General features: G+C 40.1%; 2 protein-coding genes across 3 annotated transcripts; one reads left to right on the top strand and one right to left on the bottom strand.

Moving 5' to 3' along the window:
* The first annotated feature begins 144 nt into the window (after positions 1-144).
* On the top strand, positions 145-10,583 carry LOC104921443 (solute carrier family 35 member E2A). The gene is made up of 9 exons (XM_010733969.3): positions 145-471; positions 1,357-1,831; positions 2,467-2,602; positions 2,795-2,922; positions 5,121-5,241; positions 5,316-5,369; positions 5,462-5,534; positions 6,227-6,372; positions 7,889-10,583. The coding sequence occupies exons 2-9, from the start codon at positions 1,552-1,554 to the stop codon at positions 8,121-8,123; spliced, it is 1,173 nt and encodes a 390-aa protein (XP_010732271.3). The 5' UTR covers positions 145-471; positions 1,357-1,551; the 3' UTR covers positions 8,124-10,583.
* On the bottom strand, positions 9,588-15,275 carry slc25a45 (solute carrier family 25 member 45). 2 transcript variants are annotated; one of them, XM_019276815.2, is made up of 7 exons: positions 15,060-15,273; positions 14,003-14,059; positions 13,867-13,910; positions 13,714-13,785; positions 13,388-13,576; positions 12,187-12,421; positions 9,588-12,078 (listed from the first exon to the last, which is right to left on the bottom strand). In XM_019276815.2, the coding sequence occupies exons 2-7, from the start codon at positions 14,037-14,039 to the stop codon at positions 11,795-11,797; spliced, it is 861 nt and encodes a 286-aa protein (XP_019132360.1). In that variant the 5' UTR covers positions 14,040-14,059; positions 15,060-15,273; the 3' UTR covers positions 9,588-11,794. The 2 variants fall into 2 exon arrangements, with proteins under 2 accessions (XP_019132360.1, XP_027144478.1); XM_027288677.1 differs by lacking the exons at positions 13,714-13,785; positions 13,867-13,910; positions 14,003-14,059 and having other exon boundaries at positions 15,060-15,275.
* Between the last annotated feature and the right edge of the window lie 2,664 nt (positions 15,276-17,939).

Consider the following 17,939-nt stretch of genomic DNA (forward strand, 5'->3'; position numbering starts at 1 on the left):
TTTGATGACAAGCTTTCAATATACATATCTTAAACTTCCAAGAGTAGTCACTTTTAATAAAACTTTGAATTATCGCGTCGAGTGTGTTAGTAGCGGAGTTGTTTCACGACTAGGTGATTTATTTTGAAGGTTTGTATTTGTGCTCGGCTGTCGTCGCGTGTCAGCTTCACACTGCGACTTGATTGTTGTTAGCAGCCACGTCTCACAAGTCAGGTGCACACCTACAGAGGAGAAACGTGCTCGTGTATGGGCTGTCATCTAATTTCACACTGATGTTGTGCAGACATGTGTGCTTGTCGGGTTGTATTCTTATCTTGCACACCTTTGCACCTCGTGTTGCCGCAAAAAAAAAAAATAGCGGCTAGCTAAACAGTCAATGTCCTACTTCCTCCTTCTGCACTCGCCGCCGCGTCCAGCTGGATTCACGGTGATCTTCTGTCTTTGATTGAGGCGTCCAGACTTCAACGAGAGGTAAGTCTGCTTCACGTTTTTTGTTTGGCATTTGTTCTTTGGAGAAACATCTAGCTGACGCCAAACTTATAAGTCTGCTCAGAGGTACCGTTGCATTGTTGCTTATCGCTGCCACTTCTTAACACACAAAAAAGCCAGGGCGTGTTAAGATACAGACTCATTACAGCTTTCACAAAGCAAACAGCACACACAGATTTGCCCTGGGCTGTGGCTTTCTCTCTCTCTGTGTTTCACCTGTTATTATCTGTCCTCTTCCAGCCACACACACACACACACTGCAGGAGCCCCCTTTATTATTATGAGGAGCTCTGCTGATGGTAAAAATAGGACAAAAAAAGAAAAAGTATGGTAAATAGTATGCAGCATAACACCACTGGCAGATGTAGAACAGAGAATGAATGTGACATGTGGGTTGGTGAGAAATGTGCATCCTGCAGGTGTCCGGCATGAAACAAAATACACTGTATGTAATATTAAAAACAAGCTGTACATATCTGGGCTCTATAGAATGGAAGTAATAACATTTAACTTAAGACTCCAGAGGGAAAAATGTTTGAAAAGATGGTACCCTGCATTTCTATTAATAATGTAATAACACTAATGAGCAAGCACCCCCCTCCCATCCCCTCTGTCTTTTTCTTTCCCCCCTTTTTTTTTCTTTTTTTTTCTCTCAAGTGTATATGTATTCAAGTGTGTCTTAAGTCCTGTCTTGTAAATTGATTAATATTTTCAATAAAAAAAAAAACAAGTTCCAAAAAAAAAAAACAAGCTGTACAAAACTGGTAAGCTGTGTGAGTTTCCTGTGTGTGATGATGCACTTGTAAAGTGGTCCATCTTTTGTCTCACATGTTTGTTTGTTTTTATGTACTTTCCACCTTCTTGCAGGACAGGGGACACCAGGACTTTGTAGGATTTACTCTAACACTCAAAGACTGATCAATTGCTGGGCCAATCAGAAGATGGACTGACATTCAAAACTCATCGCCCTCCCCTCCTCCCCCATCCCCTCACCTCCCTCATCATCCACCTGTCGGGCCCCTTTGGTGGGGGGCCCTCCCCCCCCATCAGGCAGCAGGCGCGATGCCAGCCTACAGACACTCTGCCAGGCACTCGCTGTGGCGTCTCCTGTCACCGTTCCGCTCCCGCCAGGAGCGAGTGGTGCTGGCCCGCAGCGAGAGCATGCCGGGGGAGCAGGTGCTGAAGATCACAGTCACAGAGACTACAGTGATCGAGACAGAGTCAGGGGTGTGGAATTGGCGCTCCATGATCTACCTGGCTCTGTGGTATTTCTTCAGCTTCTGCACCTTGTTCCTTAACAAATACATCCTGTCCCTGCTGGAGGGTGAGCCCAGCATGCTGGGTAAATATTAATATTACCATGATTAAATAAAGCTTTGAACTTGTGTGTAATTTTCTTTGTGATCATTGGATCCTACTGGTGGTTTGGCAGGTTTCACTTGTTGAAATATGGACTGCGTGGCTCATGTTAATATACAGACTGTATAAGTAAGTCCTGTTTTATGTCCTCCCCAGGCATGAAAAAACAACTTGCAGATACTTGCTTGAAAGGGAGAATCTACTACAGACAGCAGCCTTTGTTCATTTTGTCATAATAACACAGAGACAGCTTTGTATAAACGCTGCTGGTGCATTCAGCGACAGAATACTCAGAATATACATTTTAAATGCAAGAATCCTCCAAGTTCAGATGACCCTTTTGACAATAATCAATCACTTATTGTTTTCTTCTACAATTGCCTTTTGTCAAATAATATATGTCTAATTGTTCTCTAACTCAATATTTTTTTTTCCCCGTGCACTACAAATTATGCAAACATGCAAAAAGTACAGCTGTAGGTTTTTATAATAAACATTACATCTCCACCTTTGTTAGTGTAGCTGTGATAAACAAGATAGAGGTAAACACACATTTGCAACAGGAGTATTTGGCTGACGGCGTTTGTGGTTGAAGCTCTGTTTTGTTGTCTTCCCCAGGTGCTATTCAGATGCTCTCCACCACCGTCATAGGCTGCTTAAAGATGTTTGTGCCCTGTTGCCTGTACCAGCACAAGTCCAGAACCGAGTACCCACCCAACTTCATCATGATCATGCTATTTGTTGGAGTCATGAGGTGGGTCAACCCTTTATGATATCTTACACATGTTAAAGACGCATTTTTAAGGCAGCCCTTGTGTTTTTCTGATGTAGCCCAATTTAGTAAATTGCCAGTTCACTTCTGAGTGTTAATGGATTTACAAATACTGACGCAAGCTTGTTTTTCCAAAAGTTAGATATTGATGTCCTCCTTGTCTCCATTCGTCAGGTTCACCACAGTGGTTCTGGGCTTGGTGAGCCTGAAAAATGTAGCGGTGTCTTTTGCAGAGACAGTCAAGAGCTCAGCACCTATCTTCACTGTCATCATGTCCAGGTTGATCCTCGGGGAGTACACAGGTAGAGGACACGCTGACATATGTCTATATGAGTGTAAAATGTCAGGATATGAGGGGTCGTTTTCACAACCAATGTAAGAGTACTCGCACAGAGTTCCAGTGAGTCCTAGCTCAGGATTGAAGAATCTCAACAAGAGCAACTCTGACCTGGCCATAAAATGGACAGTCAAATCAACTGAATAAATCAATTGTAAGCCATACTTTAGAAATAGAAGTATAATATAATAATATACACTACCAGTCAAAAGTTTTAGAACACACATTTTCAAGTTTTTTTACTGAAAATTATTCAGTTCATTGTGTCATTGCACTCTAATAGAATCAATTTATAGACCAAAATGTATTCTAAACCTTTGATTCATCAAAGTAGCCACCTTAGGCAGATATAACAGCTGAACAAACTCGTGGCATTCTTTCTACAATAGAAATCAAATATTCTTCAGAAAGTTTTTCCCAAGTCTGTTGCATAAGTTCCCATAATTGTGTGGCACTTGTAGGTTGCTTGGCTTTAACTCTTATGTCCAGTTCATCCCAAACCAGCTCGATGGGGTTTTAAGTCTGGAGACTGTGCTGGCCACTCCATGTTTTCAAGCTTACCATCTTGTTCCTTTTTTCTTGAGGTAGTTTTGGTATAGCTTGGACTTGTGTTTTGGGTCATTATCTTGCTGTAGGATAAACCTATGACCAACTAGGCGCATACCAGAGGGTATTGCATGGTGCTGCAGAATGCTGTGGTAGCCGTTTTGGTTCAGGGTGCCGCTCACTCTGTACAAGTCACCGACCCTGGATCCAGCAAAACAACCCCAAGACCATCACACTTCCTCCTGCATGTTTGACATTTGATGTCACACACTGTGGAACCATCCTCTCGCCTACTCAACGGCGTACAAAGATCCTGCGTGATGAACCGAAGATTTGAAATTTTGATTCATCAGTCCATAATTCCTTCTTCCAGTCTTCAGTAGTCCAATGGCGGTGTTTCATGGCCCAGGAGAGCCTCTTTGTCTTATTCTGACGTCTTAGCAATGGCTTTCTTGCTGCAACTTGTCCTGTCAAACCTGCAGCTCCAAGTCTTCTCTTCACAGTTGAAACTGAGACTTGCTTACTATGACCACTATTAAGCTGTGCTTGAAGCTGTTGTCCTGTGAGCCGCCTATCACGCAAGCTGTTAACTCTCAGAAACTTGTCCTTTGATTCAGTTGTGGCTTTGGGTCTGCCAGACTGCTTCCTGTCAGAGTTTCCCCCAGTTTCTGAAAACTGTATTCACTGACACCTTGAATTTCTTTGCAATTCCTCTGTAGCAAAGACCTACATTTTTAAGTGTTATGATGGTCTGTCTCTCATCCGTTGTTAATTGCCTTTTTCTTGCCATTTTTGTAGCAACACACTACTTTCTGCAGTACGGTACAGTTCACCTGATGCTCATGAGGGTCTGGTACCACAGTGTGTTACAACACTGCTTTTATGCAGACAGAGGGGGTTATAAGTAATCCAGAAAAGTTGGAACACCTGTAGGAATTGGTAGCACCAGCTATCAAGCCTGATTCAACCTTCATTGCTGCAGAACAGCTTTACATTGTTAAGCCACTTTGTCTTCCCTGAAAATGGCCTTTCTGTATAATTCTAAAATGTACATTATTTTTCAGTTTTGGGTAACCAAACCTTTTTTTTTTTTTAACCTCTGGCTGTTCAGTACTTACCTTTGTACCATTTCAAGCTATTCATTGGGCTTGCACGACTTGAATTGCAATAAATAACTGGAAAAATTAGGGTGTTCTAAAACTTTTGACCGGTAGTGTATAATACAATAGAAATAATATTCACATGCTGACGGACATGTAACTAGGCGAACATCGCTTATCGCTTATCTGTAGCGTTTCAGGAATTTGCTGTTCAGTGTTTGGAGAATATTTCTCTACCTCTTTGTCCTTCTGACATTTTGAACTCTGCTTTAAATGTCACAAAGCAGACGTGCTGCGTTAACTTAACTTAACTTAACTTCATAAATGTGGTCATTGAAAGACGGGAGAGTTCTCTTTTTATTTCAGTCACTGTTGCAAAGCTCTTCTGTTACGCACTACTCAATTGGCATTCAAGTAGAAATATGGAGTTAAACAGGTTGAGTGACAATGTTTTTTGTGGCAAATGGAGTCATGCCACCATCATTCATACGTGCACTGTTTGTTTTGCTATCTCCAGGGCTGTGGGTGAACCTATCCCTTTTCCCTGTCATGGCCGGCCTGGCCCTCTGCACAGCCACGGAGATCAGCTTCAACATGCTCGGCTTCTCCGCCGCTCTCTCCACCAACATCATGGACTGGTACTGAAACACTCAATGTAGCTCTGCTCAACCGCAGTGTGATGCTTTGTTTAACTCTTTGTCTCTGATCTCAGTTTGCAGAACGTATTCTCCAAAAAACTGCTAAGTGGGGACACATATAGGTTCAGGTAAAAAACAACAACTCCTATTTCTACCTGTAAAATGACATTTTTTGATGTAATCAAACACTTATTCTGTAAACGCTGTTGTCTTATTTCAGCCCCCCTGAACTGCAGTTTTATACCAGTGCAGCAGGAATCATTATGCTAATCCCTGCCTGGGTGTTCCTCTTGGTAGGTCAACAGATAATTGCTCCTGTTATTATTGTTTTTATTTATTATTCCAGTTAGGCGAGTCATGTATCTGACATATGTGGAAATCTTAATTGAGAAATCGCATGACACTGTCAATTCCTGTCAGATGTTGAGCGGGATGTTGGCAGTGGACATCAACAGACAGTATATCCAACATACAGCAATGTATACAAAGGCCTGTGTCCTGCATACAAAAAATACAGTCCCATGCCCTTTATTGTTAATACTAGCCAACACGCATTAATATGATGCAATGTCTGACATAAATTCCATCCATCCTGTACTCTTCCGTAATCTGAGGGTCATTCGAGCAACTGCGACCACCCTGACCTTTAAAACTGCCTGCTTATATTTAGATATATCTGGCACCTCTGATTGGTCCTCTAGTGAATCATAATCTCGGTGATATAGACACCACATCCCCAATTTACATGTAAAAATGTTCCTATTTGACTCTGACATTTTCAACATAAATTATGTTCTAGTAAGCTCATTCTACCTAATTTTAGAATGAGTAAAATAAAATCTATGAATTAACTTATATTGAATTCACCCCCCTCTACTCCTCTTTGTAGTTGATAGTTGATTAATTCACAATATATATCACGTGGCAGCCAGGATTGAGGATGTCGATGCTGATGGTTGTTTTGCTCGGTCTCCGTGTTTTCCAGGACATCCCAGTCATTGGAAAGAGTGGACGGAGCTTCATCGTCAGTCAAGACATTATCCTGTTGCTGCTTTTTGACGGCGCCCTGTTCCACCTGCAGAGTGTGACTGCCTACGCGCTCATGGGACGGATTTCCCCCGTTACCTTCAGGTATGTTTTCATGTTTTCAACCCATTTATGACATGGCTATTAATCTGTAATGAAACTGCTGAACACGCTATAATCAAGTCTGTTTACTAGCTGCAGGTTTTGGTTTTCTAATGTTAAACAAAATTATGCAAACTATTGGCAACTTTTTAGGTACAACTGTCTTGTGCTGACACCTTTATATAACTAGTACAGCATAGCTCTTGTCAGCAGAGTGGAAAGAGCCCATGGTTTTGCTAGGGGAGGTTAATAATATGCATCAGTCTGTTTACAGGTCCTGGAGAGCACTACCACACAGTGTATGTGCACTACGTGAAAGTACTTTTGTGGCTTCAGGCTTAATATTTCTTTATTAAAATCTTTTTTTTTTTTTGGTTCAGTGTGCACTTCAGAAGGATATCATTATCTGTCCATTACAGATAAACATCCATAAATCTGCTTTGAAGTGAAAAACAAAATTGTAAGCTCCTTATAAGATATATCTATTAACAGTCTATCTATTAATTGATAGACTGATTGATTAATATCTATTCGATGTCATGTTTAATGATGCCAATTTTGCCATGGAAACATGTTATATCAAACATTAGTCCTGTTCACACCCCTTAAAGTTAGATGCGTGATTATGCCCCAAATAGAAGACAAAGAATAACTAGAGAAGGACATTTCTGAAGAATGCTCAGTGTTGAAAAGCTGACACTAAACTGAATTGCTGGCTTTAAAAGTTGAATAACATTAATAATGTATGAGCGATGTGGAATATTTCAAGGTTCTAAAGCTGATGCTAAACTGAATTGCTTTTAGTTAGTATGAAGAAGCAGCTGAAGGAGTATGAAGGGAGTCAAGATGGCGTAATACAGTAACTTCAGACTAAACCAAATGCATAAAAAAAACATATTTAAACTTTCATCTGGATGAAAGCTATTAAGACAGTAACACAAAACAGGCAACATACATGTGCAAAGCCCACTGTATGCCATGTATATATTTATATTTGTTTCTTTGTAATCACAGCATACACATTCACCTTTGCACATGCCAACTTCATGTGCAGGATGTCTCTTTTTTTTTCTCTTTCTTTTCTTTAAAATGCATACTATGAAGTGGAACACCATGCCGGTGTTCTGTTCCTCATTCAGCCAACTCAGCCTTGAGTAATGTAACATAACTCCATGTGTCCTTTTTCCATTCTTACCGTCTGGCTACGGTCAAACAAGGGGCGTCAAGTTGAAAACATGGAATATTTTGGAAAGTATGAATGAGAAAAGTAATCTCCTACTTGAGCTGAATATTTTATGATGTTTCTATGTTGAAAATCTGAAGGATTTAAGTTGTGATAAGTTGCGGTGGAAGAATAATAAAGTTTTGTGTGTGGCAACATATAAATACTAAATATTAGCCACTAGTAGCCACTAAGTGTTTGTTAGTAAATGAACTGGCTTGTTGCTGTTGTGTGTGAAAGCAGCTAGAATAACCACTTTGTTAAACATGTTCCTGTATCAACCCTCATGTCTTTCAGTGTTGCCAGTACTGTCAAACACGCCCTGTCTGTTTGGCTGAGCATCCTCGTGTTCAGTAACCAGGTCACCATCCTCAGCGCCATTGGCACTGTCCTCGTGTTCATCGGGGTCTTCTTGTACAACAAGGCCAGGCAGATCCAAAGGGCAACTTTACAGGCCATGGCTGCTGAGCAGAACCATAAACCACTACTGCATGACTTGCAGGACTTCCAAGCAGGACCTCAGTCTCATTGAGAACTCAGCACTAAAATGCTGCCTGAAATAGGATCAAGGTGTCAATAAGATTCTGTTTGCTTACCTGTGGCTGTTGAGACGGGATGTCAGGATATTTGTTTGTTGCACACATTCCGGGTTAAAGGTCCAGTGTGTCAGATTTAGAGGACTCTTTTTACAGACTATTGCATAAATTGAATAAAATGTGCATAACTCTAACACTAACATAACTTAGTGTATAATCACCTGTGTCATTTTGAATCATGTCATCAATCAAGACACACTCAATACTGGCTGTAGAGAGGACCTTTAGCGTTTCGCTGCCGCCGTAGTTTCTCCTTCATGTTTGGAATAAGAGGGCGAGTGGAGGGGGTTGCAATCTGTAACTGCACCACTAACTCCTACACACTTGACCTTTTTAAAGAGGACTCACTCATGTTTTTGTTTTTTTAGGTTCCACTTGGTATGACTGTTGTCTCAAAGCCTAAAAGTAAACTTGGTAAAGGTCAGTGTCTCTTTGACGAAGCCATCACTCTTCCTGTGAAAGAGTACTCACAGTATTCCTTTGTCCTTACCTGATTACGTACTTAAACTTTCATCTTCGTTGGTCTTGGCTTTGTCTAATATCAGTCAGTAAAAGGAGAAGCTCAGGGTGTCCTTCATCTTTTTGAAGGAAGTCTCTTCTGTAAGCTTTTTGTCTTACATTTGCATTCCAGAGTGTGCTGGTTTATCTCTCATCTGTGGTACAACAGCTGCTGAATGTATGCTTTTGTGAATATCTGTAAAGCATTGAACCTGTAAGATTTTAATTTTGTGTTGATGTAACCCATACTGCATCATACCATGTAAAATGTATCTCAATTGCATCTAAATCTAAGATGTGAATAGGGCAACAGTGCCTGAGATGGGAGGCCTCGTCCAGCCAAAGCATATATCGGCTGTTTGGCACATTTTTTTTAAACAATGCGTGAAACATTTGAAAACCACATACTGCATTCTAGGAATGCTCATCGTCCCTTCTGGGTGTATATGTGTGTGTGTGTATATATATGTGTATATATATATATACAGGGTTTATGTACCTGCATTTTCTTTGTAAACTGACTGCATGCTGGGATAGCAGCCCTGGCAAACCTGAACAGGAAAGAGATGTCTAGAGAATTAATGAATTTATCAGCTGCTGTATATTACACACTCATGATCTCAAGAAACAATTACAACTTACGTTTTTATGGTTTGATTTACGGTTTTATTTTCGCAGCTTGGTCCAACAGTCAGACGTTCAGACAGATTTCAAACAGTTGTGATAATTTGTGAAATGAACACACAAACTGTCTAAACCGCTTCCAAACCAACTTCCTGGCTCAGCTTTGACCTGCTGCACTGACTTGCACTTTGTGGGATGACGAGAGTTTTACCCCCAAATGAAGTGGCAGCTTGCTTTATGCAGCTGTCTGATTGTCTGACTGTTTGTGGTTCTTGCTCTGTTGGATCTTTTTTTTTTTTTTTCAGTAATGTTCCAGGATCTCAGGTGATTGCAGTGTTATCACAAACAACTGAACCAAAGGGCCAAACAACGAAAATAAAACCCGGCTTGTAATAAACCAGAGGTTATTATTTCCATTTTTAAAAAAAGCCCTGTTAATTTATACTAATGGGATTCAATGTAAAACCTATGTCACTGACATCTCTGTGAGCCATCCTGTGGCTGTTGCTACTTTTAAATACACATCAATATTTCATGATTAATTTGAGCTGCGATAAATTCACATTCTCATTTGAGCTCCTGCGCTGAATGTTAAGTTTTCTTCCACAGATGCCTTTCTGTCATAGTAACAAATTAGTGCCATGTTATCAGCTGCATGGTGCCAATCTAAACTCACTCTGACTTTAATCACATCTGTCCCAACATTTCTGTAGGCAGTGACTGACAAAGTCCATCAGGTGTCTGATAGGACTAATCTGTGTCTCACTGTTGGGTTTGAGGTTTGTCTTTTTTTTATATAATCATTTTCATAATACTCTACTTCTGCTGCAGGTTTTTGTGCCTCAAGAAACTTTTTTTTTTCCTTTCTGGTCTGTTTTGAGTTTGATCATAAAGGGTTGTCTGACTTGAACATACATATATTTTAATTTACATTCTAAACGTTCATTTTACGTGATTATTTCCTGTCATTGTTTGAGGATTTGTTCACGTTGAAGTGCTTATCAAAACCATGTGTGGGCTTAATATTGATATCCTACATATCTGTCTTTAATTTTCCATATTAAGCCTGTAATGGTGCATCTAGAGTTAAGTTCAAACATGCACATCAACAGCTTTTTTTTTCTTTATCTGGACCATTACAAGTGGGACAGAACTGTTATGAACTGTATGTTTGGGAATGTGCAAATCAAAGATGTAAAATATTCACTCATGTGACTCTTTAGTGAGGATGTGATTATGTTTGATGGACATTGTGCAGCAAATAAAAGTATTTTCTCTTCACACATTGTGTGAGTGTATTTTTTATTTTGAGTGTTCAGGCTGTATTGACAGCAGGCTCATATTGCATAATATACTTTCAGCGGCCACTTCATTATGTGAACCTGTAACAGCAACAGCTGTGATATAAATTCTACTTTAATAATAGTAATTATTCTAATTTCTGGTCATCATTGCACACAGTGCATGGTGATGTACTGGACTGCATTTTGAAAGGTGTTTCTGTTATCACCCTCTCATGTATGTAAATGGAGTGGCCAAAATACCTCTCAATTTAATGCAGTCTAGTTCAACACTACTGCAAACTACAACGTCAATTTTGAATACATAATCTTAAACCTAAAATGATTTTTGGACCACACACACACAGGCAGCTCAACAAGCTCTAAACAGACATGCATATCCAGTTTAAAAAGTTCATATCGCAAACAAACAGCATTTCTGGAAACAATGCTGATGGCCGCTGTGATAGAGCTGTGGGTTGTAAAACTAGAATGGTCACGTGCAAGGTGCCAAAAAACTCCATAGCTGAAGGTAAATGCAGTCAGGTGATTTTTTTTGTTTTTTGTTTTGACCTATTGTTGATGTAAAAAATGTTGATAATAGCAGCTTTATCTCCAGTCCACCCAATCACACCCCGACCTTTAAGAGCAGGACAGACACTACCCAAAAACAAACAAATCAAAACAACCACTTTTGATCCGCTGGCTGTGAACAGCAGACCAAAACAACAAAAGGTGCCAGAGTGAGAACAGAGTAGACGGCTAAGGTAACAGCTAAGGTAACACGTGCAGGCTGATCTTTACCCTTATTATTTATGCCAAAGGTCATACAGAGTAACGCTCCACCTATTCACATATACACACGACTTTGATGAAACTTGTTTCTAGAATGACCCGATAGACCTGTCACCTATAATGAAATTAACTATAGTTGTTGCATTGTTTATTTATTAGGAAGTCACTTTGACTTTTTGTGCGCAGTTTACAAAAAAACAAAAAAAAAAACATTGTTGTGAAATGTGAAAAACATATGGCAAAGTTCTAAAGTAAAAAGTAAGTACTTTGGACTGATCATCTTAAAAAAAGATAAAACTTAAAACTGTTTTATTTGGTAATGTTAAGAACTCTTGGGAATATCCAACCTGCAGTCAATTTGTGTATGCACAGTAAAATCTCCACACCACGCGAAGTGACTCCGCTCACTGTCAGGAGTGAGGTGGTGGACAGAAAAATCCCATCAGACTCTCGTAAGTGAGGAAGGTGATGGCGTTGACAGGGAAAGCCCTCAGGCTGTTCAGTAGGAGGCCTTTGAAAAAGACCCTCAGTCCCTCCTCTCTGATGCTCACTCTCATGCAGTGGAGGACCCCGTTGTACTCTCGGCCGCCGGCTCCTGACATCTGGAGCCGGGCTTTTATTACATCCATGGGTGTGGCAAAGGCCCAAGTCACTACGCCTGCTGATCCACCTGCTATCAATATAGCAAATGTACCTGAAGACAGAGACGTTCAGAGCATAATGTAAATCTTTCTAGATTAAAATAACCTGGTTTACCTGCACAATATTTCATTTTTGACCGAGGGCTGCCTCTGAAACTGACCTGGTTGTTTGCCGGTCTCAGTCAGAGCCTTTAGAATGGCCTCATAAGGCAAGAAGTAAAGTCCATAGCAGGGTACATCCCTGAGGGCGAGAGCCAGTCCACCTCTGAACAGACCCCTGGGTCCCTCCCCCTTCAGGATGACGGCAACACAATGAGTGGGTCCACGGTACCGTTCAGCAGTGGTTTGACCCTGCAGACGCACCTTCACCAGGTCAATGGGTGCACAAACAAGCACCTGAAAGCAGATGAAGTTTAAGGGTCAGTCTACCCAAATTATGTCAAATAGTTTGAAGTCATAAATATTTTTGTTTTAGTGATTTTTTTGTTGTTTGGCATAGAGCTTTCAGAAAAACTAAATGTCAACAAATTCCATGAAAAGAGAAAAAACAACATGTACTGCCTGTGCAGCCTAATATATAGTTCTAAACAGAAACATCCATAACAAGAGGCTCAGGTGCTCCCTTTCTCTTTGCTCAGGTAAAGTAAAAGTTGCTCTCTCGTCATTTAGCTCAGTTGGTAGAGCATGTTCAAATCCGACCTGTGGGGGTCTCTCTCTCTCTCTCTCTCCAAAATATAGCTTGGAAAAAAAAGTTGTTTTCAGAAGCTTTGAGAATAAGAGGAAATTCTAGGTTGATACTGTGTGCAGCGTTTCCCACAGGAGTTTGTGAGACTGCGGTGGGTAGATCATGGGCGCTCTGGGGTTAAGTCTGGTATTCATGGTTCTCTCAGAAGGATTTCTAATGAGTTTCATCTATCATAATTGGTTCAAGATTTCCTCTTGGTACTTCTTGGACAGTTGGACAAGTATTAGATCCTACTTCAACATTACAGCCTTTACTTGGGTGCAAGCATGAGGCTAAACTTGTAATAAATAAACATTTACATGGGTGATTTTATGAAGCCTGGGCCTCCCCTCTGACACCAAGCTCAGGACAAACACATTCTTAACTCCATTCTGACTTTTGTTCTGTGGGATGTAATGAACATTGAAACCTCTAGGGGCCAGAATTACTTCACACTTTTTATCTTCATCTGACCTCTTCTTGGAGTTCTTTCTCTTCACAAGCCTTATAGTAGGAGCACATGTGCTGCACAAAATAAAAAATTATTTCATGATACCTCTGTGAATGAAAAAAAGCCATTATATGGCCCTGCAAGGTGTTCCAGGTGTTTTTTCGAGATAAATGTCAGGTGTTCCTACCTGCATCAGTCCTGAGAAGCAGCCGGCAGTGAAAACGTGTGCAGAAGAGGCAGCTTTGCCTTGGCTGCGGTCATTGCGCTGAGACTGAGTGAGGAAATCTAAGGCATTACTGTAAGAGCCGAAGACAACAGAGTTGATGATTCCTGTGGTCATCACTGGAAATGCCATGCCCTTGAAGAATCCATGGAGCTGATATAATAAAGGCATAATAAACAGATAAATAAGCATGCATTGATACTTTCTGTCACGTCTTTTAGTGGACACTGGGGGTGTTCATGCAGTAGTGGTATTTGTAGTGAAACAACTTAAGAGAATAAAACACCTACTCCTTCGTGAGCATATGTTTTAGCCACACAGTGAAATATCCCTTTATACACAGACTGGGCCTGCAGGCGCACCTACAAATGAAACATGAGGTGTTAGGAAAAGCTAGTTTAATACATCGACTTATGCTTATGGATTTTAGTGTGTCACACAACCTTCACGGTGTCTAATGGATGTCCAAATGCCAGTCCCACTGAGCCTGCAATAACCAAGGAAATGTTATTTCTCCATATATATGTGCACAAATAACTATATTTAAATAAAAATCTGTTTGTTTTGTTGTTTTTTTACCTGAAATACACCCAGCTATAAATTCCAAGAAAGGCATGTCTCTCAGAACTATACAGCCTGCAAAGAAGACCAAAATGTTTGAAGTGTTATAAAGATAAAGCCAGAGCTGAGGATGCACATTGGCAGCAGTAAAAGCTACAAAGTCAATTGACAGCCAAGGCTGGTTAATATATTACCGATACTGACGAAAGTGTATTATAAAGGCAGCTGACATTATATGTTTACATCTCCTACAGTATAGGCAAAATGGATTTTTTTCCACCCCAGTTGTTCCGGTAATAACAACAGATTACTATATGTTATTATGTTATTTATAACATGGAACAAGGCTTCTCAAATCACAGCAGTCATTTCGACAAATAGTAGGTAAACACAGGTGTTACCAATGATACTAATTTAGGTTCAGTTCCATTCAGCTCAAACAGAGTCAGGGTGCTGCACTGGTGCCTGTTGACTCACTGCAAAATCTCTGTTGCACTAAATGGAACACAGCCTTAATTGGCATCATTGGTACCACCTGTGTTGACCCTACTGTTTCATGGCAAATGGCTGCTGTCAACAACAACAAAAAAAGGTCTATGGTGGAAATTGTATTGCTGACAATATAGCTGCAGTTTGTTGTTTAGCTTTGGAGTTTACGCACAAAGGCACTCCCAATATTTTAATGTCCAAATTGCATATCCATGCATTTGAATTGTACTGCCTTGATTTGTTCATCCAATCAAAGCAACGCAATTTAAACTGCAGCAGATTGTACCATGTTAGGCTTTAGTACATGCACACGTAAATCTTCGTAAACTATGTCTGTGCATGTTTTTACAGCATGACGCCAAACTGTTGTTGATAGACAGTTGATAATAATAATAAAAAAAAACGTAAAACACGCACGTTTATTTCAGCTTCAGTATTTTTTCCACATCTCCTCCTCTGACTTCACTTCAGTGTCTGACCAGTTCAGCATTAGCTTCAAACACAGCTAGCTGCACACTCCGTGCTACCAAGATAACATATCATATCATATCATATCATACGACGCATTATAGCATGCAAAACCTACCTTTTGTAAGAGTCACCTCATTGTGTGAACAGCCCCAGGATAACGCTTCCTATTGTGTGGACCGAGCACTTTTACTGACCGCACTAAACTTCATCTGGCACAGTGCCCGCCTCAATCCCACTTAACAACGCCCCTTAGCTGTGCTAACCCTGCCTGTTGTTCACTTTCTAATTTTATTACATCAGCCGCAACTTCATTAAGTCCAAGCTCAGAGGAGCTGTCAGGTGTGCCACATATACATGAAGTGCATACTTATCTGGACTGTGAGGAGTTAATACTGTTGCCTCTGAGTTTTCAGGATACTGCAGCTGGACTTTACATCAACATCAGATGAACAGAGAATTGCATCTCTTTCCATATCTAGTCTTTGAGATATTAGGAGACAAAACGCAGTTGTTTAAATTAAAATAACTTGTTTGCCCATCGAAACTCCTTTCTTACTGTTTCTTCAATATCCTGCTGTGTTTTCCTTAAGATTCCTGTCCAAACAAAATTCAGCACTTACAATTTTACCTTTGTTCATTTTAAACCCAATGTGCTCTGAAGCAAAGTAAATAAAGAATGTGTCACTGTGACACATTTACTATTGATCTGTAAAGCAATAGTGAATTCATCACTGTCCCCTGACCTACGATTGTAATGTTTTTAAATCTGCTCAGGAGCTTTTTGTAAATGTTTCCACCATACTGAGATAAAATTTTGGGCAAAAAATGCAACCAATCAAAAAAAACTGTGAATCTTTAACTCTCTTATCTTAAATCCTGCATGACTGCCACCATCCTGCCAATCATCTGTTCAAACTGCTGCCCTCAGGTAGAAGATACAGGTCCATTCAGACCCGGCACAAATGTCACTTTATCTTCTCACTTTGCACTTTAAGGGGAACTGGAGAGGGGGGGCACTGGCACTTCTAACTAACTATCTAACTACTGCTCTGTGTTGTGCTCCACACACAATTTCGTTGCCTTTAGACAATGACAATAAACTCTTGAATTATCTGTCATGCCAGTATCACTTCTTTTAGCATTGTAATTATAATCATCATTATAATTAGCATTATAAACTTTTAGAAGTTAAGCACCCAAGAAAGCATAATTAACAATAGGCTACAGGGAAATAAAACATTTTAAAAGTCCCACACATATAATCCAGCTGTTCATTTGTCAGATAAGGATATGTTAGTGGTTTTTGAGAATATGTTGCCCATGGCTTGAGAAAAGTCTGCTACTCACATGGGAGAATAGTTAGTACAATCAGGACAGTGGAGATCTGCTTAGTCTCCTAGGGTGCACCTAACCCATATAACGTTATCCAGGGATGAGTTGTGTTGTCACTCCACAGCATCTAGTGCCCTCCCTTGGATTTGGATTATACATGGCTGTCATGGATCTTCTGGTGAATATAACACTAAACTAACCCGTGGGAAACAGTTTGTTGTACAGCAAATGAAAAAAAAACAAATGAGACACTGCAGTCAAATTCAACAAGGAAATCAAGTCTCATGCAGACTTAGTGTCAGAGGGCTGGCGTGCAACCCACAACTTGAGGGCTGAACAGAAAGCCCTCCGTCAAAAGATGGAGGAGCTGAAAACGCATCTCAGTGTTCAGATCTCACTTAGCCTGAAGCTCTCCACTGAGCTCAAGGCCCAGCCCCAAAATATCACCAAATGTGACAAGTGTGAGGATGAGCCATGCCAGCAGCAGGAAACCACCAGTCCTACACTGCTCCTTTAATCCCAGAAAGAGGCTGAGGAAAATGTTCCAGAGAGGACAGCAGAACCACCTTCTGTCTGGAAGAGAACCCGTCACTTTCTGGGGTTGAGGAAACCAAAGAGGTTGAAGAAGAAGGGGGCGGACTAAAATTACATCACGTTTTGTGGGTTTTCTCTAGGTGCTCTGGTTTCCCCCACACATCCAAAAACACAGTAAAAAAGAAAATAGTCCCCAACATCAACCAAAACAAAAAGCTAGGAAAGAAAAAAGAAAGAAAAAAAAAGACGATAAAAAAGTGAAACTCCCCTTCATCAACATCAAAACAAAACCAGACCAAAAAAGCAGAAAAAATATCTTCTAAAATGATTACAGGATTTGAATTTTGCTGTTAATATCACGACTAAAGATTAAAATTTAATATTCATTCAAATATTTTATTATTTCTAATTGTTTATGCTAAATTCCTTTTTTGTCCTTCACAGTCATAGGCAACTGAGAAATTCATGGAAGGGTTCTTTTTTTTTAATCTACAATACAACTGGTTCATCCATTACTAATAAAAACGTATGAAAATGAATACGTAGAATGCCTCCAAATCTTACATATGGCACCTACAAAGGTACAGTTGTGGTATTTTTAAGTGGGGTTGTATGAGGTACTTATAGCTACAGTAGAGAAGTACAGCTATGCGCTGCTGTGAACAGGGTCAGCAGAAAAATGTTTTTGTCACATGAAAAGGCTCATCTCAAAAAAATCAATATCTGTTTAAGTGTACACCATATTAAGAATATTTTTAGTGTTTAACCTTGCTGTCAGACAAACTTTTAATTTGGTGCTAACTTTACAACTTCCAACAGCTGTCTGACGGCAAAGCAAATATTACAATAAATCACTGAGGGGTCACAGACCTTGTGGTGAAGACAATTTTTCCAGTAAAATAACATGACATGTTTGGTATCAATAGATTCATTGCAATCTTAAAATCCATATAAAACTGGCTTCACCACTAACAGTAATGTTAAAGCCAGATGATCCACCATCATTTCCAGGGGGTCAAAAGTAGGCCAAATAAACAAAGAACTGAGGAGGAGACCAAGTCCAATATTTAGATCATGGTGATCGATAAGTAGAGTCTAATTAGAATGAAATCTTTGCTTCTTCAGATGA

This window comes from Larimichthys crocea, chromosome XV, assembly GCF_000972845.2.
Source record: "Larimichthys crocea isolate SSNF chromosome XV, L_crocea_2.0, whole genome shotgun sequence".
NCBI lineage: Eukaryota > Metazoa > Chordata > Actinopteri > Sciaenidae > Larimichthys > Larimichthys crocea.

Bases quoted from the DNA above. Each gene is read 5' to 3' on its own strand.
- LOC104921443 (XM_010733969.3), top strand. From the start codon at position 1,552: ATGCCAGCCTACAGACACTCTGCCAGGCACTCGCTGTGGCGTCTCCTG. The intron at 1,832-2,466 runs GTAAATATTAAT...TGTCTTCCCCAG, and splicing joins GGGTGAGCCCAGCATGCTGG to GTGCTATTCAGATGCTCTCC. The intron at 5,242-5,315 runs GTACTGAAACAC...CTCTGATCTCAG, and splicing joins TCCACCAACATCATGGACTG to TTTGCAGAACGTATTCTCCA.
- slc25a45 (XM_019276815.2), bottom strand. From the start codon at position 14,039: ATGCCTTTCTTGGAATTTATAGCTGGGTGTATTTCAG. The intron at 13,786-13,866 runs GTTGTGTGACAC...TTTCATTTGTAG, and splicing joins ATCCATTAGACACCGTGAAG to GTGCGCCTGCAGGCCCAGTC. The intron at 12,422-13,387 runs GTAGGAACACCT...ATCTGCTTTCAG, and splicing joins GCTTCTCAGGACTGATGCAG to GTGCTTGTTTGTGCACCCAT.